At 39.7% G+C, this 17,034-nt stretch overlaps 1 protein-coding gene across 1 annotated transcript in view; it reads right to left on the minus strand.

Moving 5' to 3' along the window:
- Positions 1 to 16,060, minus strand: part of PAX4 (paired box 4) — a 97,454-nt gene extending 81,394 nt beyond the window's left edge. The window contains exon 1 of the mRNA XM_073624000.1: positions 15,795 to 16,060. Within this exon, the coding sequence (XP_073480101.1) occupies positions 15,795 to 15,816 (22 nt within the window). The 5' untranslated portion in view covers positions 15,817 to 16,060. The remainder of the gene's footprint in view (positions 1 to 15,794) is intronic.
- Between the last annotated feature and the right edge of the window lie 974 nt (positions 16,061 to 17,034).

Here is a 17,034-nt window from a genome sequence, read left to right on the forward strand (position 1 = left end):
GCGCACACCCATGGGTCATAATATTGCTTTTAAAATTAGGCTGAGTATAATACACAAGTTTATGCCCTAAACATTCTGTTAATATAGTGCCCTAGTTCTTGTTGCCAGCACTAAGAGCTAATATCTATTTTTAATATATAGGAAAGGTTCAAGGAGCAAAGCTTGACTACTTTGCTCAGACCAAAGCCAAAAACAATAGTAGAGGCAAAGTAATGCCACGTACACACGACCGGACTTTCCGGCAGAAAAGGTCCGACGGTCTTCCCGACGGAGTTCCAACAGACTTCCGTCGGACTTCCGACGGACTTCCGACTGAACGGACTTGCACACACACAAAAGGACCAAAGTCCGTTCATTTTGAACGTGATGACGTACGACGGGACTAGAAAACGAAGTTCAATGTTCAATAGCCAGTAGCCAATAGCTGCCCTTGCGTCGTATTTGGTCCGTCAGACCAGCATACAGACGAACGGTTTTCCCGATAGAAATTGATTCCATCGGACAGATTTGAAACATGTTCTATTTCTAGGTCAATCTGAATTTTTGAAGAAAAAAGATAGATGAAGCCCACACACGATTCCGTCGGACCTTTTCTGCCGGAAAGTCAGTTCGCGGCATTACACAGCAGCTAAGTACTCCATACATTTGAGCCCCGGGGGTTTTTTTTAAGTGTATGTGTGAGTTTTAGAATTTTTTTCTTGGTAAATGGCTTTAAGACCCCCTGCCCCCTCTTCAGTGCACAATAATTGTACATGTGTGGTCATGGCAAATAGCTAAACATGGATTATGATCTGAACAATAGCAAAGTAAATAACGTTAAACAATTCAGTTGGCTAGTTTGGAAATTTTTAACTTATTCTCCTCAATATAGTACGTATGTATGTATTATTGTCTACAACTTGTTAGTGTGCACCTTTCTATATTTTTGTGAGTTTCAGGAGTAAAATTTATACTTAACACAGTGTTTCTCAACCTTTTTTCAGTCAAGGCACCCTTTAAAATTCCACACAATCTCGAGGCAACCCTTTATAAATAAAAAAACAAAACTATTAGTTTTACATAATGTAGCAATATCCCCATGGGTAGGACACCCAATGGTGATTTATTCTTCCAAAGCAAATACATCTTTCCACACTGGTACTGATTACTATTCCAATGTTTCTCTTCTCCCTCAGTTTTTCTCCCTCACTCAGCTAATGTGACCCTGGTGCTAAAGGAGAGGGGCAGGGGAGGGGCAAAGAAGGATGCTGTGCAGGTGCCGACATCCTCCTTATCAACCGATGACATCATTGGTTGTTAGGACACCTAACCTGTGGCTTTGTGTAACTAATAGGCAGGCTTAATCCACCCACTGACTTGTATACAGTTTTTGGGCAATTTCTAGGCATTTTGTCAAGGCACCCCTGAAGACACCTAAAGGCACCCCATGGTGCCTGGGCACCTTGGTTGAAAAAGGCTGACCTAACATTTGTTTATAATATGGTAGTAAAATGTTAAGGTTCTTCCCTTTTGTCCACTTCTACTACACACCGTAAGTCTGTCCTTTTATGAAGAATGCAACTTAAAATCAGAAAATAAAAATAAAAAAGACATTTAGGCTACAAAGACAGAACACGGTCATTGTGTTCAAATGTTTTTTTTTGTTATGTTGATTATGAAAACACAGCAGAATAGAACATTGTAAAATATGAGAATATCAGAAATAAATAAAATAATGTTCACTCAGATAAAGTGATGCTTTGCTAGTCACTAAGGTCCTAAGAATCTAAGTAGATGTTTCCGAATTCCACTAATGCATAGGCATTAAGTAATAAAATAAAATAACACAATGAGGGTTATTTACGAAAGGCAAATGCACTTTGTACTGCAAGTGCACTTGAAGGTGCACTGAAAGTGCACTTGGAAGTGCAGTCGCTCTAAATCTAAGGGGTAGGTCTGAAATGAGTGGAAGCTCTGCTGATTTTATCATCCAATCATGTGGAAGCTAAAATGCTGTTTTTTATTTTCCTTGCATGTCGCCTTCGGATCTACAGAAACTTTACCTCTAAGTGCACTTTCAGTGCACTTTCAAGTGCACTTGCAGTGCAAAGTGGATTTTCCTTTAGTAAATAACCCCCATTGCCTGGGATACACAAGTGAAAGGCACATTTTGTATACTTTCTTTCTTTCTTTCTTTCTTTCTTTCTTTCTTTCTTTCTTTCTTTCTTTCTTTCTTTCTTTCTTTCTTTCTTTCTTTCTTTCTTTCTTTCTTTCTTTCTTTCTTTCTTGAACTTCTGTCTAATATATTAGATTCACCATTTGCACTGTGGCTTTTTACTACAAAGAATTCTCTAATAACACTTATATAAGAGACAGGAACAACAGAACATCACTCCGCAATAGTGTCACTATTTTCAGCTCAGATGAATTCAGATTGTTGTAAGGCTTCAAAGGCACAATGTTAAAGATGCATTTTAATTTTCAAAAGTAGATGAACACAAAGGAAGAATATAAGAACTGTGATGTGATTGCAAGTCATTATTTCTAGAGATAATCAAAATTACTACAGCTGCAGAATTGTATTTACTTCTGCAGTGTCAAAGTATGAGCTTAGGTTTTTTACATGACACCCTTTCAATGAACCATATGTATATGCATAATTTATAATATTTGCATATTTAATTTTGAAAATGTTTCCACGGACAATGGTATTATTGGATATCTTAATACAAAACCATTATTATCAATATTATTCATATCATTTTACTACCCAACTTTATAGATACACAATACTAATTTTTTTAAAGAATAAAGTTTATTCCATTTTCAAACTTAGATACACACACAAGAAGGAATAAAAGGATGTATGGGCAAAATTTAGTCACCCTCCTTGTGGAGGTTACAGTAAAAACCCATCTAAGGCTAATACAGGGCAATATACAAAATACAAACAATTGGGAGGTTGATGGGAACATAAAGGAACAGAGGGGAAAGAAGGGAAGGGTGTGTGATAAGGTGTTGTTTTGAAAAAATCAGTGCATTTGCATTGAAAGGGTTATGCAAATAATAGGCAGGACTGAAGGTGTGAAGAAAAATAAATTCAAGTGCTCCATGTTTATATGAAGCTTGTCTGTTGGTTTCATAATTTAGCTGTTAATTTCACCATCCTCATAATGTGAGTGAGCCCACTGACAACCAACTAGCTTGTTCAGGAAGTGAGTTAGGGTGAGTCTCCAGTGCCTATAGATCAAGGCTCTACCAGCAGAAGAAGGCCCTTCTTAACAGCTGTACCGTAGTTTGCAGCTGTCATTTATGACATCATTGAAAATTGGTCCCGCAGTAAGGTCTAATACAGTCCCAAGTTCACGAGAAACATACTACCATCCTCCCTCCTGCACCTCCACAGCACAGATTAAAGGACACTGGAAATAGCTTGTACAATATGGCTGGGCAACTATACTATCTAGTTAACAACTTGTAATTCGTCTCCTGGGTTTGACTAGGCTATGCTCGATTTGAAGGTCTGTAGAAAGAATTTCTCCAAGTCAGCATCCAGGATGGAGTGTCCCAGTTTCCTCTCTCAGTCCCTGCTGTAGAAAAGTCGACCTGAAAAGGCCTAGGCCGGTGCAATATTATTGATCTGAGAGACAACATGTGCGCATATTGTTGAGATGTAAGGCTTTGAATACTTGGATGGGTGTCCCATGGTGTTAAGTCATGCATGGAAGTGTTTAAGTTGCAGATAATGAAGCAATTTTCCAAATCGAGGCAGGTCTGTAGAGGGCAGTGCTGTCAGATGTTAAGGCCAGAAGGACATGTAGCCTGCATAATCGAAGAGTGCTCAGCTGTACTCCATTTCAAGTCAATCCTGTAGAAAGTTCTGGGTTGCTAAGTATAGGGGTCAGTGGGCCAACATGACATGAAATGTTATATTTGCAAATCAAAGTGTCCTATACATATAGGAGCTCAGTGACAAAAGGGGAGAAAACCTGGGTGGGTGGGCGATGTGAAGATTGAACTCAAGGAAGGGATGTAAGGGGTATAAGGGTTGTGTGTTGCTCTGTGGACTTTTGAACTCAAGACTGCCATGGTATGATAAAGTTTCATTTGAAGTAAATCTGCCCATCCCGCCAACTTGTGCTTAACCAAGCTGTAATGTCATAGAAGAGCTGAAGATCGAGTCCAGAGGTAATTGAGCAGAGATGTCCTGTGAAAGAAGGAGCAAGGGACTCAGACAGGTAGGGTCTGGAAGAAGTGAAGGAAGCGTGACAGGATATACATCTTATAGAGACATCCTATCAAGCTAGGTGTGTTTCTTAGTGGCCAAAGAAAGTAGCCTGAGTTGAGTGCAAGTAAACAAAAGTAGGTAATTAAGCTTAAAGATTTTGTCTGTGTTTAAAGTAATCTGCCTATTGGAGGGGAAAAATGGCCTGCAGGAATGCACATTCATGGGGTGGCAGCGCTTAGTAGTGTTAATTTTAAAATTACAAAAATGGGCAAACTGCTCAAGTATGGAAGAGAATGCTTTTCTTGAACTGACATACAAAAAGGAGAACATCCACAAAGAGACTAAAGCTGCCCATACGTGGATCGCAGCTCGGACGGTTCCAACTTCTCATGAACCAGCTTTTTTGAAAACTTTAGTTTGATCCAGCTTAACTCTCTGCTGTCGGAATACCATGACAAAGCGAGGAGGATCTCCTCATCCCCCTCAAATGTGTGGGTAGAGGAATCGGTTTGTTTTTTTCTGTTCAGCCAGCTGGCTAAAAAAAGAAAAAACTGAAACATGTATGGCCAGCTCTAGTTTGTGGAATGCCTCCTATCATTACACCCTAGATGGAACACCTACATACACCTACTTTATGTGTGGAATGCCACCTATATTTATACCTTGGATGGAACTATTCACTCTCAAGCAGTTAGAAATTAACACTGGATAGACACAGGTTCCATGTCTCCCCGTCTATGTTCCCTATATCCTCCTCCCAGCCTCGCCGACAAGGAAGACCAGATGGGTCCTGCATGGCATTGATAAGTATGTTATATGCTCTGGAAATCATTCCTTTCTTATTGTCTTCCAAGAAGATCCCCTGTATCAGTGTGTGATCAGTCAGATGTAATGGAGTACGTTGCGATTGCGTTTGTAACGCGTGTCGCAACTGCAAATATTTGAAGAAATTAGTTCGTGGAATATTAAATTCCACCTGCATTTCCATAAAGGATTTAAGATTTGGTCCATTATACAGTTGAGACAGGTATCGGATTCCTAACAATTCCCAGTTTCTAAATCCTTTTAACTTTAATAACTCTTTATAGTTGGTGTTGTGCCATATTGGTGTATGTGTTATGAAACCTCTGATCGCCACTATTTTTTTCATGTGAGCCCATAATGTTTTAAGCATTCTCACTGTAGGGGCTTCAGGGTCAAGATGCATGTAGCCTGCCTCCAGGCACTCCAGGGCCATCACACTCCCATCTTGTACAGCTAGCAGTCTGCGGATAGGGTCCGCTAGATCTGTCATCCCCCAGCCCTCCAGTTGCTGGAGCTGGGATGCTAGGTAATAGGCCCTAGAGTGAGGAACTGCCAACCCGCCCTCATCCTTTCTATACTGTAGTGTCTTTAAGCTAATCCTTGCTGTCTTTTTGCTCCAAATCAGTTCCCTGAATTGGGAGTCTATCCTGTCAAACCACTTTCTAGGGATCCAAACCGGGGAGTTGTTAAATATATACAAGAGCTGCGGTGCCCATACCATTTTTATCAAATTAATTCTTCCTACCACTGAGAGTGGCAGTTTGCACCAGGACGTGCATTTTTCACGGAATTTACTAAGTAAAGGAACTAGGTTGAGGTTTATATATTGGGATGGGTTTGGGGATATCTGTATACCTAAGTAACGAAAGGCTGGTACTATTTGTATCATCTCAGCTCCCTGTGGTAATGGTTCAGTTATGGGATCTACCGGCATCAACACTGACTTATTCCAGTTAATGGAAAAGCCTGACAGGTTTCCGAATTCTTTAATGAGGGACATAACATGCTTTAATGTATCCTGTGTGTCTCCCAAGTACAGTAAAGTGTCATCCGCATACATGGAGACGACATCTGTGCCCGTATTTTGTTTGAATCCTGTTATGTTTGGGTCCCCCCTTATCTTTGCTGCCAGAGGTTCCAGGGCCAAGGCAAACAGCAGGGGTGACAAAGGGCACCCCTGCCTAGTGCCTCGAAACAAGGAAAATGGTTCTGACAGTTCTCCATTAATTCTAATCCTAGCTGAGGGCGCTGCATATAACAGTTGGACCCATTTAATAAATGTTGCCCCCAAGCCCATATGTTCAAGTACCTTCCACAGGTAAGGCCACTCGACGCTGTCGAAGACCTTAGCTGCGTCCAACGAAAATATTGCTCTATTGCCAGGGTTATCCACAGGAATCTGTAGGTTCAGAAAGAGCCTCCTAATATTTTGGGCCGTGGATCTGGTTGGAATGAATCCTGATTGATCCCTATGCACTAGTTTGTGTACAACCTTGGCTAGTCTGGTTGCCAATATCCTAGCCAACAGCTTCACATCCGCTGTAAGCAAGGATATAGGTCTGTATGAGTCTGGTGATGTTGCATTCTTGTCTGGTTTCAACAGTACGATAATAATCGCTTCATTCATGGAATCAGGAAGTTTACCTTCCCTTAATCCTTCATTGTATACTTTTAATAATTCAGGTAGCAATGTATCTGCATATCGCTTATATACCTCGGATGGGAGACCATCTATTCCTGGAGATTTATTGTTATGCGACTGTGCTAGAGCGATAGACAATTCTTCCTCAGTCAGTTGCGCATTAAGCATATTAACATCCGAGGCTGACAAGCGAGGCAGCTCACACTGTTCTAGAAAATCATCTATCTGTTCCCCTGTGGGTTGTACCTGAGAGGTGTAGAGGGAGGCATAAAATGACTTAAAAATTTGTAGTATGTTTGCGGTCTGGTATTGAGGGGATCCCTGCTCGTCACAAATGGCCGAAATCAGGGAGGAGGGCCGCTGCGCACGCGCCATCACAGCTAGCATGTGCCCAGTTGCCTCACCCTCCTCAAAATGGCTCTGTTGTAGGAAAAAACGTTTGTTTTCGGCCAGTTGTAACGCCAGTTGTGTGGACATGGACTGAGCTCCCAACCACGCTCTTTTTGTATCTTCATTCGGGTCAGCTATAAATCTATCCTCAGTCTCAGTGACCTTTTCTCTTACCAGTGTTTCCCATAGAAATTAACACTGGATCAGAAAGCAGGCCATTATCCCTGATCCTGGGAGAGGCATATAAGGCTATAATCTTGTTTATGAAAACAGAGGGTAGTCCTACTTGTAATAGGCTGGCCAATAGGAATCTCTAATCTAGGTTGTCAGTTGCCTTCTTGACATCTAGGGAGAGTAAACATTGGGGCTTTATTTTTACTAGAATAGTTTATAAGGAAGAGTGTTTTAAAAGTGTTGTCCTGAGCCTCGCATTGCAGTACGAAGGTTACTTGTTCTGGGTTAATTTACATTGCAATTTAAGGCTGTCAAAGGCTTTTACTGGAGGGTAGAGAATGGACCATGTCATGCATCTCGCTGATATGGTGGTGCTGATTGATGGCTCTATTTGAGGCAGAGCGGTTTGGGATATGTAATCAAGAAGTTGCGTAGTTCTCAATGAATTGATGGGCTCTGTTTTCTGATTTGCTACGTCATACAGATATGTATAATACTTATGGAAAGTTGAGGCAATCGATATTGATATATGTACCCTCTGCTTATTTGAGCAATGCACTTTTGGTATGTAGGTATGCATCTGTTTTCTGACTGAGTGTGCTAAGGACCTACTATATTTGTTGCCAAAGCCTGAAGAATAAAGTTTTTAGGATACTGGTAGGGTTGATCCATCAATGTGTGAAGATCTATATTTTCTGTTGCAAGGTCTAAAAAATGGTCAAATCATTAGTATGCTTATACTGTGTTTCAAGGAATTAAATTTGTGTATTATATGATGTTGAAGGAAATCAGACACAGCTTGGGTTACTGCCACTTTGGTAGACAAGTCCTTCAAAAGTTGTTTTTTTTTTCACCCTCCAAGAGGACAACAGTTTAGAGGTGTTATTAAGTTGAATTGTAAAGTAGTATGGAATGAGTGCTACACAAATATAAAAGATAAATGAAGGTTATGTCCTATAAATTCAAGTACAAAGAAAAAACAGGGAGGGAGAAGTGTAAACCTAAGGCTACCCCTCTGGATTTACTGTGAGGGTTATTTCTAGTAAACCACTTAATATAGTATTATGTGGGCCTGATCATGGTATAGGTGCCCCTAAAGTGCATTTCTTGGAGACACAGGACCTGCAGTCATAAAGCATTGATGGTATATTCTGTCCCTTAACATTATAAATGTAATACAGTATATGTTATGGTGACCAATAAAGCAACAAAAAGAGCCAGTGGATGTCAAGAACTCCCGGACTGGCACCCACTGAGGGAGTAGAGGGGAAAAGAGAGGACAGAAAAAGGCAGGGGGGGTGGATGAAGCAGAAGACAATTGCAAAGCCAAAAAATGGCCAACAAAGTAGGACATCCCAAGGTGTGGGGTTAATGTTAATTAGGAGAGTAGAATAGTTAAAAGAAGGGGAAGGGAACAGGAGGAAGGGGATGCATAAAGCAGCAGGAAGGGGGTGCAGAAAGCAGCTAACCATTTCAAAATGAACCCTGTCTGCATAGGGTCAGCTTACACATCTATTTTGCGGAAAGGTCAGCCAATGAACCAGGGCCTACACCAGCCCAAATGGACCAAAAGTATACAGAAACTGTACAAAATTGTGTGTCAAACAGGAATTTATGAACACAAATAAGAGTGAATAGAGAGAGGGTTACCAAAGGATCAACAGTCAAGTGTAGAATTTTAGGTGAGATTCAATAAAGCAATAGAAGGGGCATGCAAAAAACGCATCTCTAACTCTCCTACTCCATCCAACCTGGCTGGAACGCCCCAACAGAGTGCCTGCAGCTAACCACCACATGTGGTCCATAGAATGGCCTGAGACAACTAATAAGCAGGTCACCTAGCAGCAGTTGTCCAAAAAAGTAAGGTCACATCTTGAGTCTCAAGAACTGAGTCTCATTGACTGCATTAAAATAAAAAACCTTCTACCTTTACAATCACTTTTACTATAGAAAAGCCACGACTATTCTACCAGTTCTGATGTATTCTGATGTAATCATAATGGATGCTATCTGGTCATTAATTCAGGAGTGATCATGGGCATCCGCAAGAGGGGGCAAGGGGGGTCAAGTGCCCCCCCCTGGAATCGTCAGGGTGACAGTGCGGGCAGTGCCGGCTAAACTGTGCTCCATGGAAAATGAATATGTACACAGTCACAGATCACTGCCCAAGTCAGACCTAAAGTGCCCTTGTAGAGTTGCAGCGAGGTGCCGAGTGCTGGAACTCTCCCTGCGCTCCTACATTCAACTGAGAAGACATTAGTTACACTTATCTGGCAGGGGGAGTGAACTACACCCCTCAGATCATTTCTAGTCCCCGCCTCTGACATGATGTCATTCAGGAAGAGAGAGAGGCACCACGGGAGAGCATGCATGTAGCTAGAATTAGGTAAGTGAGGAATGGCAGACAGAGGAGGTTAATTAAGCCATTAGCCAGTAATATGCAGCATGAAGGGGTTAATTTACTGACACTGGCCACTAATTCAGCACAAGGTGTCAATGAACACTGCCATTGATCTCCAATGCATTAGTGGCCAATAGCAGTTAATTAACCCCTTTGTACTGCATTAGTGACCAGTGTCAGTGTTAACCTATTCCTGCTGCAGTAAAAAGGGGTAAACACTGCCACTGGCCACAACTGCATTAGTGATCAGTAGCAGTGTTTATTAACCCCTTGAGCTGAATTAGTGGCCAATGTAAGTGTTAATTAGCTCCTTCATGCTGCATGACCATCTATGCTGGGGCTAATATTGCAGCTACTGTACCAACACTGGGGATTAATATTGCAGAAATTGACACCAACGCTGGGGATTATTATTGCAGAAACTGACACCAGCGCTGGGGATTATTATTGCAGAAACTGACACCAACGCTGGGGATTATTATTGCAGAAACTGACACCAACGCTGGGGATTAATCTTGCAGAAACTGACACCAACGCTGGGGATTATTATTGCAGAAACTGACACCAACGCTGGGGATTATTATTGCGGAAACTGACACCAATACTGGGGATTATTATTGCGGAAACTGACACCAATACTGGGGATTATAATTGCAGAAACTGACACCAATACTGGCGGTTATTATAATTGCAGAAACTGACACCGGGTCAACCACATCCACTGGTAAACTAGCAGAGGCTTCAACAACAGTTCCCACATCTTGGCCACTGCAAAACCAGGTACACTCTCCCCCCTCCCCCCAAAATGTGCCAAATGTGGCAGTGGAATGGGGGGAGGGTTATCACGCTTTATTTGATAATAAATAAGCCCCTCCCCTTCATGACATTATCGAAAAGGGGCAGAGCATGGGTGACCTTAAAATTATGCCCCCCCTGAAAAAAGTTCTGCAGACGCCCATGGGAGTGATCAATATTTACCATACCTGTAAACAGGGGCACCCTGACTGGACTAGATAGATGGTGAATTGCTAGCTTTTTGTAACCAGCACCTATATTTACTACAGCAACCAAACCCCATGTGCATGTACTGTATATATTAACAAAATAATTAAAGGCTTAAAATAAATCTGCATAACATACCAGTGGCTTTGGCAATGTATGGATTTTAACCTCTTCCTTACAGATGCCAAGTTGTTTCAATCAATGGGTTCTAATATATATTATTTATAGTATATATTATACCTTTGTTTTTTCCCATTTTTTGTGTTTTGTTTTCTTAAATAAAAGTAAATAAATTACAATTATAAGGAACCCCTTTGTTTCTGTTATAGCATAAACATTATTTTCATAGCCTCGCTGCTTGCCCTAGGCTGACGCACTAGTTGGATATTTTCTGACAGGCTTCAGGGAATAAGCAGCTCCATTTAGAACTCAGTGTGGTGTGGATCACATGACAAGAGAACATTAACTGCTTTAAATTTATTGATAACCCTGTTATTCAGTAATAAATGTGGAAGCACTGCAGACGTTTGGTGGTAATACTCCAATCGCCATTTTAAATAGTTTCTAAACTACAAATCCTCCCCAATAACTGTGTGTGCTCAAATCAGTGTCATCCAGGTGCCATCCAATTGATTTTATTACAGCTGTTGTGCAGTAAGAAGGCTGATAAATGGATAATCTGAAATTCTTGTATAAAGGATAATCTGCAATTCTGCCCGGAAATATGAGCATGAAAATGACAAGTCATTTTATTGGAAAGTATGTCGGAATTAACTTTCTATTGTAATATAACCTCTAGATGACTATTTAAGTTAGGTATTAGTTTACCTTTAAGATTTATTCCTTTGTGTCAATAGAAAAATGAATGATGATTTCTCCGAATGTTGGCCATACATCTGACCAATATATACTAGAAATATATATTAGAAAATGTGCTTTGGTGATTCCATGTTACCCTGCTGTTTAGGCAACAACTGGTAAGTGTTTAATGGTCAATACAGATTGTTAATTTTACCTTTACAAATTGATATAACTGAAAAAAATAGAACAGTGTGAAAAGCAAGCTTTGACAAAGCATTTGCAGAGCTTTCAGCAGTTTGTAAATGTTGAACACAGATCCTAATAGTAGGGTTGATTGCCACTTTATTTGGCAATCAGCACTCCATTTTGGATCTGTGCTCAATATTTACAAACTGGAGCTGAATGGTACTCTAAAAGCTTCAACAGAGCTTGCTGAAAGCTTCAAATGCTTTGCCAAAGCTTGTTGTTTCCACTGTTCTGATACATGCTGAAGCCAGTGAGAATCAGGCCCGAGTGTGTCGGGATACATCTTTCTCTCATACAGCTCCACAATGGATCATTGTAGACAGTTAGTGGGAAGTACGACCCACCCATATCATACAATTAGCAAAAATAATAAAAACAATGTATTTAGGTTTATTTTTAAAGTGTATTTAAACCTAACAACTTCTTATTTGCTACCTTCTGTCTGTTAAATATCCCATTTAGATATATTTGCTTCATAAATGCCTGATCCTGCCAGAAATTCCATGCTGTCCTAACTTCCTGTATTAAGCTGACAATGCTGCGCTAGAATATTAAAAAATGTTTTCAGCCCTGCCTGCATTGTTTCTGTGAACTACAGAGCACTACCCCTATGTTTTGCAGATGATAAGTAGGGAAAGTGCTCTGTGGTTCTATGACAGCTTCCACTTATGCCCCAGTCACCATGGAGGGCACTGTGTTGTCTGTGAACCCTGAGATACTATTTCTAATGGGATGGTCCTGCTTCTACGGCCTGCTTATCCACCCCCAGGACTACTCCAGGGTCTCTGGTCAGTGAGATTGTTCCCAGGATTCAACCTGCCTCCTGGGTAACCATTCCTGGGATCCCCATTACATCCACGTGAGCTACAAGACCAACCCTTATTTTTGGTAATATAGTGTATATATAAATGTTTTGGGAAAGGACTCAACTTTCAGCAGCAGTATGTATGTATGGGTCTCACAAACAAAGAAATGTGGCTACAATTCTCTTCAAAAAGTGCTGTATTCATTGTTCGGATAAACATTTGTGTCTTGTAATTATTTATGAAATAAACATATTGGGGTTGAATTGCTAAGTAACTATAGTCTGTTCACTTTGAAAACTATGTTCTGTGGGCTTTGCAAATAATGTGAATTTCTGTTAACTTCATTCATCCAATCATTTGCTAGTATATATCCTGTTTTTTATTTCCTTACATAACTGTGTGTTTCAAATTAACACAAGTTCACCTTATTTGCAAAGATTTACAGATATGTGAACATCCTCTACTCCTTTAGTACATCTGTTATTCCCATTCATTCTAGAAGAAGGATTGTAAAGACCACAAAATATCATGCTGCGGTAGAAATAAAATAAGAGTATTTAAAACACATTAAAGTGGTTGTAAACCATTACATATACCCAGTGAAGTGACTGGCCTCAGGTGATACACAGAGATATAACAAATCATATATAAGTTGGACCTGTTTATCTGCAGCCCTCTCATCTCTACAGCTATCTATTCAAAGTGCACAATTTACACAACTTGGCTGAGCTTTCAGAAAGCAGGGGGCAGGGAGTTGAAGTTGCACTCTGCAGAGCTTAGTAAGGAGACCTGATTGTAGGCAAGAGAGACCCCCCTCCTTCACACAGCACACAGGAACAGAGCTGAGGCTGTGTGCTGGAGCTTTCTTCTCATCACGTTTTTACTTTTTTGTGTCAGGAAAACTTGTCAGTGACTCATGCTGATAGCAGATGAACGAGGCAGCAGACAGAAATGACACTGGGGACACTAGTACCCTGGTATGAGAGAAGTACACACTATAGAGGGATATGTTTTGTTCAGATTTCATGTCAGAGGTTAACAACCACTTTAAATAAAATTTGCTGTGCTTTTGGTCTAACAGCAGCAGTTTTCTGCCTCTACATTTAAAATTTGTATACTTCCAATAACAGAGTATGCCAAAATATCAATGTGTATAGGATCAACACTGATATTTATTATTTGTTCTCCGCTTTCTTACTTTTTATTTCTCAACTACCAGTATACAGTATAGTGAATTATGTGACCAAGACTGATCTGCTACAGAGAATATTATTTTACAACATTCATTGTCACAAACTAAAAGCTTTCTTTTTGTTGGTCATGTTTTGTAAGTAATATAAAGGATGAGTATGTATTCAAACACACATCACTGGTTATAATTTTTTTCCTATTCTGAATCCATAGACTCGGCATCTGGAAACTTGTGCTTGTACAACAGGTAGCCATCCTTTTGGGTTTAACCTAGCAGAGCTGAGGTACTGGGCTTAATACCCTCTAGAGATGCTATCTGTGAAAAGTTTATTTTTTATCACTACAGTTAGTTCTGGTGATGGGTCCCTTGTGAGAGACATTTGGACAAAGAGCTTTCTGTGCCAGGAGGAAATGTGAATTTTACTCTTAGCACCCATGCTTTCCCAATTTGTATCTATCTTTAGCACTTATCATTTCTTATTGTATCCCTTAAGAATGATTCTACCCCCTAAAATTAATTCTTATCCCCTAACTCAAAATGTACCCTTATCCTTGCCCATATCTGATAGCTCACCTAATTTTTATCCCAATCCTTAAGTGTATCCTCCTATACCCTGAACCCAGGACTGTTATGTAATCCTTAACCAAATCAATGTGGAATACTGAGGTATTACTTACCTAACATGGCATAAGAATCAACAGCTATATATAATATCAATAATATAATCCAATGCTGATATCACAACACCTATAGAAATTCCCCATCTGGTATTTTTCCTCTTTGTATGGGTTCTTTTCACATTCCACAAACTTGCTGATAGATCAATTTTGTCCATATCTATCCCCTCCCCGCACCCACAAAAAAATAAAACAGACAGTTATCCAAAAGGGTTGGCATGAATTAACATCAAGTCAGCAACATAAACACACATTAGGCTCAATTCACAATGCTTTAGCTAATGAATAAGGATCTGGATTTTTGCCATGTGGTTGTAACCCTCATCTCATTGGACTGAACAAAACTACCACTTTTCAAAAAAATGAAGGATTGTTATCCAAATGTGTTCGCTTTGTGAAGTGAGTCAAATTTTTAGGTGCTTGAGTTACAAAACATATTTAGTTAAGACAGTTCAAGAAGCAGAAGGTGCTGGCAAGTGTGCATGGACCCATAGAAACCAGAGTACAGATTGCATTCAGCGGGTGGGTCAGGAAGGGCAGGCTTAGCCATCACTTCTGACGAATGCCTGTGACAAGTCCAGCAGCTTGTATTAACCCCCACAACACTGAAATATTGCAGCGGTGTGCGTATCTGGGGGAGTGGGGGATGAGGGGAAGAAGAATGAAGATTTTAACAAACAGGGCAGTCACCAGCACAAGAGGACACTTTCTAGTCATTGTAAGTAGTGGTGCTGTTGTTCATAATATTTAGTAAAATGTACTAAAATAATAATAATAAAATAACAATTAACCATTGTAACTGATGCATCAATTATATTTTGTACATTAAATCTCATATTTGTATTTTCATGTGTTTCCCATTACAATTATTAATATAGTTTTATGTGACCCTGTCTGTTAACATCACCTTAAACTACATTCCACATTACTAAGTATTATGCTTAATAATTTTAGGAGAATTGAGAATTTTACCATAAAATTCACTAACCAATAGATCTAAAACTACATACACTATTCCTAATTATAAAGTAACATTACAGATAAACCCATAAAATTGTGGAAAGGTGGTAGAGTAATATGTTATTTTTATAGTTGAGTAAGTCCAGGATGGGGAGAATTTATGATAGTCCTGTAAAATACAGATTTCACTCACCAATCAAAACCAATAAGCTAAAAGATTAGATAAATAACATTTTTTATTAACAAGCCATAGCTTTAGTTCTGGGTGATCACAAATCAGTTGGTCAACACCTCATAACTGGACACTAATTGTTTTTTTAGATAACTTCTACTACAGCTAACTTACATACTAATGTGAAATTTACTTTGATTAGCCAAATGATAATCACCCCAGTTAAAAAGAAATATAATTCTCATAAGTAAGAGGAAAGTGTTTCAATAACTCTAAAACATAAAACTTATATCTGATACTTGTGCATTGAAACTATTTACCTTCCATCAAGCAGCTCTCCATTGAAAGATGCTATGCTCTTCTTCCCTGCGTACTGCCTTCACACATCAGCCACTGCCTGGTACTGTTGGGAGGAGGTCCTTTGGAGAGACATCTTATAGGGTATGAACATGACATCATAGCACAGGACCACAGCAGGGGAGGAACAAAGCATGGATTTGTACTTCATATAAAGATACTTCTGACTGCGAGTGAGGTTTAAAACAATGGACACATACTTAAAAACCCATGTGCCACATTTGTTCTGCTAGTCGGTAACTGTTGTTATTATAACAAAGTCATAAAACAATTGTAGGCAGCCTAAGGATGATGTATAAAAGTACCGATCCAGATTTTGTTGGACTGATGTACAGTCAACTGAAGAGTCCATTTTTTTATGTCATGCATACTACAATAGTCTGAAAGTGACTCAAAATAGTTCACTTTTTCATGAACATTATTTGAAGTACATTCCTTATTTACAGCAACAAGTGGCTACAATAATGTAATCTTATGTCTGCATTAAAGTTGTACATTGAATCAGTAATAGATTTATAAATGGCAATTTTACATATTAATATCTATTTGAAGAATTGTGCCACATGATAAAAGACCCAGCAAAGTCACTGCTACAATAAAACAGCTTAGAAATAATTGCTAGAAGCAGAGGAGTGCACAAGTGAATGGCAGAATGGCAGTAGTAAAGGCAAGGGAGATTTAAGGATTTCAGCACTACCTGAGTGTGGACAGCACTCTGTAAACACATGATACAGTGCAGTGCAGTCTTTTGGTCCAGCAGTCTTCAGTGCAGCCAAGCAATATTCAGTCAGCTCCAAATATTTTACTGTTCCATGGTCACATCCATCTTGCCTGCTAAGGCTATTCTTCCTCTTGATTTTCCCACTGAAATGTTGCTAGCACATGCAGGTCACGTGATCCCAGCATCCCTATTCATTGTAGATAGAACTCGATGTTCCAAAGGCCTTGACTACCTTTTCCTATGTGTTTTTTTTTTCTTGTTCAAAACAAACAGCCTGTTGCTAACACACCTGCCATATGGTAAAGTGCTTTTGATTAAATCATAAATCCAGTCCATATTCTGTTTTATTACATTTTTTCCAGTATGAACAAATAGAGGGTTTAAGGTGCTTGGAAGCCCAGTGTGGCTCCTCTGGATGAAAATACAGGGAGAGAACCTTCCACAGATGTCCTACCGTCTGGTCTGCAGATAAAATATGTTGT

Source organism: Aquarana catesbeiana, linkage group LG03, assembly GCF_042186555.1.
Source record: "Aquarana catesbeiana isolate 2022-GZ linkage group LG03, ASM4218655v1, whole genome shotgun sequence".
Lineage (NCBI taxonomy): Eukaryota > Metazoa > Chordata > Amphibia > Anura > Ranidae > Aquarana > Aquarana catesbeiana.